The sequence below is a fragment of the Nyctereutes procyonoides genome, unplaced genomic scaffold (assembly GCF_905146905.1).
Source record: "Nyctereutes procyonoides isolate TBG_1078 unplaced genomic scaffold, NYPRO_anot_genome, whole genome shotgun sequence".
Classification (NCBI taxonomy): Eukaryota; Metazoa; Chordata; class Mammalia; order Carnivora; family Canidae; genus Nyctereutes; species Nyctereutes procyonoides.
This window is the reverse complement of record NW_026575046.1, coordinates 35,623,033-35,635,239: the sequence shown is the minus strand read 5'-3', so window position 1 is coordinate 35,635,239 and position 12,207 is coordinate 35,623,033. Positions and strand designations below refer to the sequence as shown.

Below are 12,207 nucleotides of genomic sequence, written 5' to 3'. Positions count from 1 at the left end.
TTTATAATGACAGCTCTCATGTGGGAATCTTGAAGGATAGCTCTTGTGAAATTTAGCAGTCTTCCACATGCAGCAATTTTTGGTACACTCTTTTATTTAAATTCCATTAGATAGAGGTTATCTGGTAAAATGCTTCAGTATTGAAAATTTCTGTTGGACTTAAGGCATTGGTATGAATAACATCACACATACAGGTAATGATAGTCCCTCCTAGGAGAGAGCAACTTTTCCTAAAAGAGAAAAATGGAGAGTTTAAATTGTTAAGATAGTTTTCAGAGTTAAAAACTTTGTGCAAAACCCAAGTAGAAGCATAATCTGTGGCACTTCAAAAGATGAGAGAAAACTTAAGTCCTTTTAAGAAAAGCTGGCTTCTATTTGCAAAATACTTATGTGTGCTTTTATTCTTTACTTGCAGTATTCTTAAATTGGCTATGTTGAAATGAAACTCCCTACAGTGTGAATGGAGAGGTGTAATATTTGCTTGTTTAGCATAATAAATTGCATATTGATGTTTATTCACTGCTGGATGAAGCAAATTAAAATAACCCCCAATTTTCAAATCCCTTAATGTTTTAGTAAATGATTAACTGTCATTCTGTTACCTAGCAGTATACTTTAATCAATATTTTTAACATGAAGGAACAATACAGAAGACAAACTTATGAATATAAAGCACCATTTGCAATGTTCATTTCCCTGCTAGTTTTTTATTAATATATGTGTTTGTTTATATAGTTTAAAAATATAGGTCATTGATCTTTTATGTCCCTCACCACATTTTATCAGGATTATGTATAAAGAGAAAAAGAGAAAAACAAATCACTGTGATATTATCCTTTGGATAAAGTGAAAGTAGTGAGATGAGCTCTAGTTTTGGTAGGAGTGTGGAGAACCTTGGCCTTGGTGGGAGTTAGTGCATGGTGAGTAAGGACCTATGTGAATATGTGCATCTGAAGTGAGGTAAAGAAATGAGAAATTTGTTATGCTTGCTGATAGTTGATTACAGTAAATGTGCATTAAATAGAAATACCAGGTATACATGTATCAGAAACTGATTTGTTCCTTTTATTACTGCTGGCCATTTATTAGGAGGGGAAGATGGTTCTAGTTTAATTAACCCAGTTGAGTGTAGCAGATGGGGCAGAGTGTCTTGCAGCGATAAGACAATTCAGAAATGGCACCAGATGTTGGAAGCCGTCCCTGGTGGTATTTGAGTGCAGCCCAGATGTTCCAGTCCCACCTGGCTAGTTTCTAAGCACTGCAGGCTAAGCAGCTGTGATGTAACCTATATAATGTTCGCATAACACTAAAAGCACCATAATTGAACTGCTGCTCTAAACTTCTCTAAGGTTGTGACTCTTACGAGGTGAAATCTTTAAGGACAAAGAAAAATAAGGATAGCTATTTAAAGTTTTATTAGATCCTTTGGCTATTGCTGTTTCATTGATAACCAAATTGGACAGAAATGGAATATTAATATTTAATGTAATATTGTTCAAATTATAGGTAAGAGTAAATATTATTATCCACATAGTGTTTACAAATAAAAATTTGTAGGAGAATGTGCTGTTATGCGCACAGAAATTGATTTGCAACCTTTGGATCTCACCTCTTTAAAAATGCCAGTCTAGAAGTAGTAAAAAGCTGTTATTTTTTGATGTATTAAAAATGCAAGTATTTGCCTGTTCATGGAGTAGACAATAGAAAACGAATAGTTCACCAAAATCATTGCATTCATTTTTCTTCCTGTATAGCTATTAAAACCGATTTTTATGCAAATCAACCTCAAATATTTTTCCCTTTTTATTTAAACAAATTTTAAGCCTCCAAAAAATTTGCCACATTTTCTTCATCTCTCTCTACATCATTTTTGTTGTTTGTTTTACTGTATACCATTTGTTTATTGTATACCATTTGAGAGAAAATTGGAAAAAACAGGACATTTTGCCCCCCAAATACTTCAGTATATATCTTCTTAAAACAGGGACAGTTCTCCTTTATAATCACAATATAATTGTCATACTTGGGAAATTTAAATTTTAAACAGTATTGTCAAATATACGGGCCATTTTCAGATTTCCCTGATGTCTCAATTATGTCATTTCAGTATAGCACTTTTTAAAAATCCGGAATCCAGTCAAGGATCATGCATTTCATTTACTTGTTATTTTTCTTTAGGCTCCTCTAATCTGTAGCAGTCCCAGTCTTCTTTGTCTTTTATGATGTTGACATCTTCTGAGGAGTCTTGAGAGTTGTTTTGCAAAATGTCCCTCAATTTGTAATTGGTCTGATTCATTCTTCATGATTACATTCAGGTTAAATATTTGGAATTCTTAACACAGTGATGACCTCCTTTTCAGTCCTTCAGCATAAAAAGGCCCATAAATGCTATTTTCTCTGATTAACAGTGTTATTAAATTTGATCAGTTGTTTAGGTTGATATCTATTCAGTTTCTTCATTGTAAAAGTAGCTTCATTTCTTTGTATTTACTAAGTAATCTGTGGGGTGATGTTTAGCGATTATGTGAGTATCTTATTCCCTAGCAACATATTACCCAGGTTTTAGCATCCACCGAAGATTCTTATAAAGAACGTAATTGATAGATAAACCACAGGTCCACACTGTGTTTGGGCAATGTAAGTGAGGGATAACTAACCACAATGTAGTGTTAATTACTTACAAGATAAAGAACTGAGGAATGTAAGAGGTGGTAGCTTAAAAGGAACATGGGGGCAGGAAAACTTAGATCAACAAACTAGCTTCTATGATGGGTCTGGAGCCTCTAATATTAGGTAGTTTTAAAGTGTGGTGCTAAACTGGCTTTCTGAAATTGCTATTGGTTATTCTGTGGTTTTAACAGTTTAACTTTTCTTCATGCTAATTTCTAGGAGGATCAGCTGATTTATTTGGAGGATTTGCTGACTTTGGCTCAGCTGCTGCATCAGGCAATTTCCCTTCCCAAGGTATGATACAATTTGAGTGGCCAGAAGTCTAGGGACAATGAAAAGGTTATCAAGACCAAACAATTCCCTTCTCCACCAAATCAGCTTCTTTTTGGTGTCTTACTCCTTCTAGTATTTATAATTCCTAAATCCTAAAGAATTTACTCACAAAGGTATTTTATTGGGTCACTGTCTTAAATGTGTCGAATTAATTTAGTTGCAGACTACTCAAGCAGGCACACCTAAGTAAAATTGGCCTTATTCATAAACAACTCTTGTTTAGCTTTTTTTTTTTTAGGGGGGGGGAGTGAGACAGCACGATGGAGAGTGTAATTAAGCATAAATAATCTCAGTTTAGCAAGAAGAATATTTCAGTCTATGTTTAGCTTATGTGATGCAATCCCAAGGATACAAGGATTAGGCAAGCTATCTTCATAAAACCATTCTTTGTAATTTAGATATATTACGAGCATTTCTGTAAAAACAACTTCATTTTGACACATCCTTAAAGAGTGAGCAGCTGAACCTCAGGCAAAACTTTCCTCCATGTTAAATTAGAAATTTTAAATGCCCTTGATTTATTGTAGTGATCACTTTGCCGTATGTACAGATACAAAGTTTTGATATTGGAGACTTGAAACATACATTTAAACATCAAGGATTGAGGTGAGGCTCTTGTCTTTTTTCCCCTTTCTTTATGAATATTTTTACCTTACTGTCTCTGCCATATAGTTCGGTAGCTGTTTAACTTTGGGAAAGGTGCTGGGCCTCCCACCATCTAACAATGTTCTTATAAGGATAGAAGCACTAATGTCTATAAAGGTGTGTAAAATAGAGACTAAGTTCATTATTAAGTGTTGTTAAGTTGTAAAGGTTGGCTGTAGTGGGTATTTTTGTATAAAGTCTTGTCACTCAGAAGTTTGAGAAACAACATGAAAATTTAGTTATAAATTTTAAACATGAGGGAAAAAAGTAATTTAGCTGAATTAGTCTTACTCATTTCAAGCAGAGTTACTGCCTATAGATTCATTGAATTAAAATTTCTATTTAGTAATGTCTGATTTAGTTTTGTGAGGATTTAGAAACAAAGATACGTAGGCTTTAATCATCTGGGGTTATTTTGATAGCCTACTTGTGTAAATTCCCAGAAACCAGAATTGTGGAGTAATGAACTTCATTTTAAAAGTGTAGTTATGTCTTCTAAGGGTTAATACCTTACTTTAGGCAAATCAAGTGAAAGATAAACATTGCCCTAATTTTATAGACCGCCTATGTGATTCTCAAAGTTTTATGTATATAAAGTTGCCTACTATGCAAATAATTTGAATATCATAATGTTGCTAAGTGATACATCTCTTCATCTGTATGCGTGTGATTAATATAACCTGATCACCATTACGCAAGGGGCTGAAACTGTTGCAACAATGATTAATCATTTCTGAACAATATATGCCCCACTAGAAATCTCTTCCTTCTATGATTAATCATCTCAGATAAAGTTTTCAGATGGGGCAACACATTTTGCCCCAGTTTCCATTCTTACTCTCTTTTATAGATCAAGGCATATAGGAGATCAGCATAAAGTTTATCTTTACCCAGCAAGTCTTTCTTAAATTAGTTTAAATTGTTTAATATATAGAACTAATACTGAAACTCTTAATTCAGTCTTTTTTGTAAAGATCAAAGACCTGTTTTAGTTAAACCCTGAGGTAATGAATATTAGCCCAGTTCTTGTATTAAATTGTTGGTAGAGCATAGGTTTTCTAAGTTATTTCTAAATTATTTTCTTTTGAAGGGGCTCACATTTTAATATGGTAACAGAGAAATATAATTTTACAGATTTAATATTACTGTTCTCTTTAGATATTTAGCATAATTGGAGTGGTTGGTTTCTTTTTAGGCTAGACAAAATATATTTCCAAGTTGTAAGTGAACTTGGGAGTACAAAGAGATGGTGTTAATTAACTTGGAAATATATACTATTCTCTTTCAGATGACAGTTTATGTGTAGCTCCTTCTTCACCTTTGCTTTTTCAACTTCCATTAATTCCTATTTATCTATTTGTCCCCTTAAAGAAAGGTTTATTTACTTACAGTCATGCATAGCCTAGTTAAAAAATTTTTTCTTCGGTATCAATTGCCTTTATATTTATTATGTTCTAAATAGTATATGTGCAGAATTTTAGAAACTTAACACTTTTTTTGTGGCATACCTAAAGAGATTTTGGCGCCATTGGTCCTCACAGGAGAGGAATTGTTTCCACAATTAATCCATAGTAACAGTAATAAACCCTAAATGGCACTTATTCTATATTAATCTTCACAACTTAGATTTTTTTTAAAAGTGAGACACAGAGAGAGGGCTATATATATAGCTTTCCCAGGATCATTCAGCTAGTAAGGTACAAAATCCATGCTCTTAAACACTATATAGTCCATTAATTAACCTATAATCAATTTTTTAGTTTATTGAATGCATTAAATCTTAAACTTGTTATAATTATCTTTTAATGTAGTGATGAGTTCCTCCTCCCCCTTTTTTAATATTAGCATTGAATTCGTCTCTTAAAAATATACTCCACTTTTTGTTTAAATAAATAAATTGAACACTCCCATTTGAAGCAAGCGCCGTATTAAGGTTATACCATGACTAGCTGCAGCCCTTGTGCAGTCAATGAACGCATGTCCAAAAGGGTGAGAACTTTTTACAGAAATTTACTAACCCTACTCTTAATTTTACAGAGTTTTTCCTCCATGCTTTTTTATTTCTTTATAAATTTAATCTCATGAATTTGGAATTTTATTTACATGAGACCATATAAATCGTAGTTTTTTGATTTCTCTTTGAGCCTTTCCAAATAATGAATGGGTGAAATGAGTTGTATTCTCTGATTTTATGGAGCGTCTCCTTGCATGAGGATTCTCAATCTCCCAACAAAAAGTTTAACCTGTTAAGCTTTCTTGCTTTTCAGGGTCTTAGGCTAACTCATATTTGTTTAGCTGGCAGCATATTTGATGGATCCACAATCTTAGATTGAAGGAAAGTTTTTTTTTTTTTAATAATAAATTTATTTTTTATTGGTGTTCAATTTGCCAACATACAGTTGTTATACACCCAGTGCTCATCCCGTCAAGTGCCCCCCCCAGTGCCCGTCACCCATTCACCCCCACCCCCCGTCCTCCTCCCCTTCCACCACCCCTAGTTCGTTTCCCAGAGTTAGGGAGAAGAAATGTGAAGGAAAGTTTTGATTGTAATTTCTGTATATCACTTCAGACTTGCTAAGAAGTGGATTTTACTTTACATGTAGATTTTTTTCCTTTGCCACTTTGTTAACAGTTGTGGAATATTCATGAGAAAAAATAATGTCCAGATGGAGATGGTACCTGCAGATGCTAATCTGGATGGACATAGATCAGCTCTAATTTGTTTCAGTTCGTAGATTGTTGGATTTGTTTTGCACATTTCAGAAAGTTTCTTAACCTTACTCGTCTTTCTTAGTTACAGCAACAAGTGGGAACGGAGATTTTGGTGACTGGAGTGCCTTCAACCAAGCCCCTTCAGGCCCTGTTGCCTCCAGTGGTGAGCTCTTTGGCAGTGCCTCACAGCCAGCTGTAGAACTTGTTAGTGGCTCACAACCAGCTTTAGGCCCACCTCCAGCTGCCTCAAATTCTTCAGACCTATTTGATCTTATGGGTTCATCCCAAGCAACCATGACATCTTCCCAGAGTATGAATTTCTCTATGATGAGCACTAATACTGTAGGCCTCGGATTGCCCATGTCAAGATCGCAGGTAAGTTGTCTGCCTCCCTTGGAAACTCCAATGCCAAATCTTTGCGATTCTGTAACTAACGTAATGGTAGATTAGCATGAGACAGAAAAATAAGTCATACGTAGTTTATTTTTGCACATTGCATTTACCTTACTTAAACTCTTTCCCATGGTGTAGTCATTTGGGTCTTGAGAGCAAGGACTTCTCACCCTTCTTGTAGTCCATGCAAAGCCAAGCATGATGCTTTGGACAGAGGTGGCACTTGCTAAGAATTTATGAATTCATAAACAATTTGGTACTTAGCAGTTTTTAAGAAGGAATAGAGATACTGCTTCCGTGGCCTATATTTATTTAGTAAAATCTCTGATCCTTAAAGAAGTGTCACTTACTGGTTGCAAGCAATCATTAACAATATAGAAAATCATTCTCTAAAATGACAAATGCTTTTCTTCCCAATTTGGGGCTGCTCTATGTTATGTAATTTTTATATAGGCTGTTCTTTCAACTCTCATTTTCATAAAGGAAAACAACTAAATGGGAATTTTTAAATTCACCTTTTTTACAGTGAAATCTAAATTACCTGATACTAATTTTGAATTCAGATAGCACAGGCTTAGAATATGTGTGTCTGAGTTGTACCAGGGACTTGCTGTTTTTGATTCAAGCAATTTAGAATATTTTTATGATGCTAATTACTCATTTTAATGTGTAGATTCTCCTCTTTTGGGTGTTAGGATGGAGGAAGAGAAGAAAGCAGAAAAGTGACTGTTCTGTATAATAGAAGTTGGACCTAACATTAAGAAAAAGGGCATGAAAGGCACACAAGTACCATTAAATGGAGCTGTGCCCCACCAAACAAGCCCAAGCCAATTTATTCTTTTGAGTTTCTTTCATATGGTCTAAACATAAAGTCAGTCTATGTATTCGCAGTCTTAATTGCAGCTATGTTGTAATTCTTTACAGTGGTACATTTTAAATTATTTTTCCAATTTCTATTCCTTTCCCCTTTTCATGGTTATCCTTAGTAACTATGAGGCATCCCTGCTTCTTTCTCCTGAATTTCTCCTTTCTCCTGAATTGCTCCACATATATCAAGTTCCACTAATATTTCTCATTTTAGGCAATAGAAGTCTACATGGAGCAGGAAATGTCAGGATTTGTGCAATATAATTTGTGGCTTTGATAGTTTTGCTTTTTATAACATGAGAAATCATACCTTGATTCCATTTTGTAATAATAAGTCCCACTTGTATATTTCCTTAAAGCTATACTAATCTGAAGTTGTCAGTTGCCCTGGGATGGTGGCTTCTAGGCTTTGGGTGATGGGAGGGTAATTGTTCATGTAAATATATTGGTTTTTTAACCCCAAATATGATTTGGGATTCAGAGGAACCTTTTGGGGAAGGTAGTGATTCAGCTTCAGTTTAAATAACTTAGCCTAGAACATTTTTGGTTCTTTTTGATTTCAGAAGTTTGTTACTAAGTCTAGTGTATATCTGGAATTATTGTGGTTAAATTGCCATTTGATAAACTTTGTAGATCAAATGCTTAATTTTTAGAGCATTTTTCTATTTTCCAGCCTTTGCAAAATGTTAGCACAGTGCTGCAGAAGCCTAATCCTCTCTATAATCAGAATACAGATATGGTCCAGAAGCCAGTCAGCAAAACCCTGCCGTCTACTTGGTCTGACCCCAGTGTAAACATCAGCCTAGACAACTTATTACCTGGTATGCAGCCTTCCAAGCCCCAACAGCCATCGCTCAATACTATGATTCAACAGCAGAGTAAGTTACCCTAAGACATCCTGCTTCTTTGTATTTTTGTAATCTTTACCCTGATGCCAGGACTAGTTTAAGCCTTGAAATAAGAATACATGACAGACTGTACTAAAGAAGGCAACTATGTGATTGCTTAGGATTTTTTTCCCATAATTAAAAATATCTGTTGTATGGGCAGCCCCCGTGGCACAGTGGTGTAGCGCCACCTGCAGCACAGGGCCTGATCCTGGAGACCTGGGATCGAGTCCTACATCGGGCTCCCTGCATGGAGCCTGCTTCTGCCTCTGCCTGTGTCTCTGCCTCTCTCACTCTGTCTCTCATGAATAAATAAAATAAAATATTTAAAAAAATATATATTTGTTGTAGAAAATGTTTATATATAGGTAAATATGACCAGGAAAGAAAGATCATCTTAACTCCATAGTCCAAGGATAATCACCATTAATTCATATTTCTTTGTCTTTTCTAACCATATTTGTAATATTTGAAATCACTCTGTTTATATTGTTTTGTTTCTTGCAGTTGTCATTCTGCATTAAATTACCATATTTACTATATTTAATATTCTTAGGGAAAAATGATTTTTAGACATTTATAGTTATCCATTTTATCAGTGTACAACCTCTTTATTGTTGGTTATTTTCGTTGTTTCCAGGTTTTTGCTATTATAAATAACTCCAGGATTTTTTTTTTTTTAAATTTATGATAGTCACAGAGAGAGAAAGAGAGAGAGGCAGAGACATAGGCAGAGGGAGACGCATGCTCCATGCACCAGGAGCCCGATGTGGGATTTGATCCCGGGTCTCCAGGATCGCGCCCTGGGCCAAAGGCAGGCGCCAAACCACTGCGCCACCCAGGGATCCCAACTCCAGGATTTTATATAAATCTTTGTACTTACGATTTTTTCCTTAATGTAATGTTATAAAAATAGAGCGAGTCAAAGGGTATAAAGTTGTTCAAGGCTTTTGATACACAGTAGTTCCTGACAACTTCTTAGGTTGGATTCAACAATAAATTTTGTTGGAATGATTTTAAAGTGCTTCCTGTTTTCCCCCAGCCCACTTTTAACTGTTTCTACATCTTTGGGAAACCAGAGTTAACAGCCTCAGGGTATTTTTCTAGAGCAAATAGTGCAAGTTAACTGACTTATCTTGTAAAATCACTATAAAGGAATTTTATTAGGGCTTGCAAGTGTTAATAGTCAGGAAGATTGTATTCTGCTCGATGAATCTCACATGAAGTTCTTTTGTCTCTTTTCTTCTGGTAGATATGCAACAGCCTATGAATGTGATGACCCAAAGTTTTGGAGCTGTGAACCTCAGTTCTCCATCAAACATAATTCCAGTCCGGCCCCAAACTAACCCTTTGATGGGGAGCCCCATGCCTATGAGCATGCCCAGTGTGATGACTGGCTCCATGGGAATGGCCCCTCTTGGAAATACTCCAATGATGAACCAGAGCATGATGGGCATGAACATGAACATAGGGATGTCAACTGCTGGGATGGGCCTCACAGGCACAATGGGAATGGGCATGCCCAACTTAGCCATGGCTTCTGGAACTGTACAACCCAAGCAAGATGCCTTTGCAAATTTCGCCAACTTTAGCAAATGAGAGATTGTAAAGGAGCAGATTGAATGAAGGATTTTTAGCGGTAAAGATAGGTGATGTTGGGATGGAAAATGCTAATGAACTCCCCTTTCTTTTATCAATTAATTAAAATAAACCTACATAAAGAACCAAAAAGGCTGTTTTATAAAAGTGAAATATCTAGTATTTCTGATGGCCAGGCAAGGGCACTTCAGATGAGGCAGTCAAAATCATTTTTCCCAGTGAGAATAGGCCACAAGTGGGGTAATGAGACCTTGAAAGCCTTTATAAATTGAAGAGCCCATTTTAACATCATGATTTGTGGGAAGACTGAAATAGGGCTGAATAAATGTGTTTGAATCTCTATTTTATACTTTTCTTTTCCTGAGGAACTTGATTTTTCTGTCCCTGAATCGCCTTGTCATAATTGGGTCTGTTCCTTTTACTACCACTCTCGAGTCCATAAATGAAATCATTAAAGTTGGATGATCAGTTTTTTATAAAAATATATATTTTTGTCCAAAAAAGGCATACATATGTGATTATGGCTAAATCAAAGGTAACTGGAATGTATATACTTTTGCTAATGTTCCAGCAACACTGCTATTACTATTATACTATCCAAATTTTTATTGTAATGGAACCTCTTCAAGCGATTGGTGATAGCTATGGGATTTTTCCCGTATCTTCTGCTATAATTATCCTTTGCAGAGCTAGGAAAAATATTTTTTTTTTCAGGACTGCTCTATGGTTTCCTTTAAAAGAAAGAAAAAAAAAAAAAAAAACCCTGCAGTATTTTTGTTTTTAGCAGTCATTATTTACAATTTGCAATGGTTAACTTGGCAAGGCTTCCTTCTGTGTTTATCCCTGTAGTCACCATTTATCAGTCAGGAACAGTTAAAAGAGGAAAATATTTATTTTTATTTTTTTGGTGTCTTTCAAAAAATTGAAAAGTAAAAAATTCGTTAAAGCCTTAAGTTAAATATAAATGTTAGAACTCAACAATGTTGGCTTTTAGATTTTATACAGTATTTGTTTTGTTTCGGTTTTGAGTGTATATAATATGGCGTTAGCAATATGGTTCCAATAGAAAGGAGTTAAATATATATTATTAAAGGAGACCTGTAGCAGTCAAAGATTTTATTGATTTAATGGCAAATAAAGGAAATTAATTAAAATGTTTTCATTTTTCCTGCTGTAATTCTGCATTAAGCTCACATGAAAATCATGATTCTAGAGTTTGGAATGCAAAATTAATTGTTTCACCCTCAAGCTGGGAATATTTTTAAAAATAAATACTATAATATAGGTATCAAATTATTACCTCCCCCCTTTGTGTTGAAATTTTTTTTATTAAATTGATAAAACTTTGTTTCCATTGTATTCATAATGTTCTGTTATACATAACATTAAAATGTTCATTAAAATCAATGTTGAACTGCTTTTTCTTTCATTTTGTTAGACATTTGAGACCATTTGGGGGAAAAATAATTATAATTTGGGCAAAGTAATTTTTATAAATAATTTAAAATTATTTAATGACTTCTCTATTCTTTCGTCTCAGACTCTACTGTTAGGAATTAAAAATGAAGCAGCAAAGATATCCTGACCTGCTCCATTCTTGCTAATGTTCCATCTACAACATTTCTAATTAGGCAGAAATTCATGTACTTCAGCTAAGTGGTAATGAAAAGTGATTCATTTGCTGAATAAGAGATGAGAGAGAGTGTAATTAGCTGACTGTGGTTTTTAATCTTTCAACAATTCAGTGTGTTTAAATTAGTTTCAAAGAATAGGAGCTTTCAAGTGTTGTTACTTCAGAGCAATCAAGCCAGGCTCTGGTGGCAGCATAGAGAATATCTTCACTAGTACTTAAAACCCGTAATCTTAAGTGAATTTTTTCATTAAACTGAGAGGTATAGCATCACATTTTCAAATACATATGATTCTTGGAGGAAAAAATACTTTGTTTCTAAACTTTTATGATTAAAAATTCTTTTTTAATTCTTTTCTAATAAAAAGAAAAATTCTTTTCTAATAAAATCAAGATTTATCTTAAAGCATTTTCTGTACTATGCCACATCCTTCCTATATTACATCTCTGAAGACAGAAGGGAGCCAGCCC

General features: G+C 34.6%; 1 protein-coding gene across 4 annotated transcripts in view; it reads left to right on the top strand.

Annotated features, from left to right (window-relative positions):
- CLINT1 (clathrin interactor 1) overlaps window positions 1–11,513 on the top strand; it is a 59,274-nt gene extending 47,761 nt beyond the window's left edge. For 3 of the 4 annotated variants that reach the window (XM_055325345.1, XM_055325348.1, XM_055325347.1), the window contains exons 9-12: window positions 2,890–2,964; window positions 6,443–6,735; window positions 8,294–8,498; window positions 9,760–11,513. In XM_055325345.1, coding sequence (XP_055181320.1) covers window positions 2,890–2,964; window positions 6,443–6,735; window positions 8,294–8,498; window positions 9,760–10,106 — 920 coding nt within the window. In that variant the 3' untranslated portion in view covers window positions 10,107–11,513. The remainder of the gene's footprint in view (window positions 1–2,889; window positions 2,965–6,442; window positions 6,736–8,293; window positions 8,499–9,759) is intronic. The other variant, XM_055325346.1, reaches the window with a different exon arrangement.
- Window positions 11,514–12,207: the final 694 nt, after the last annotated feature.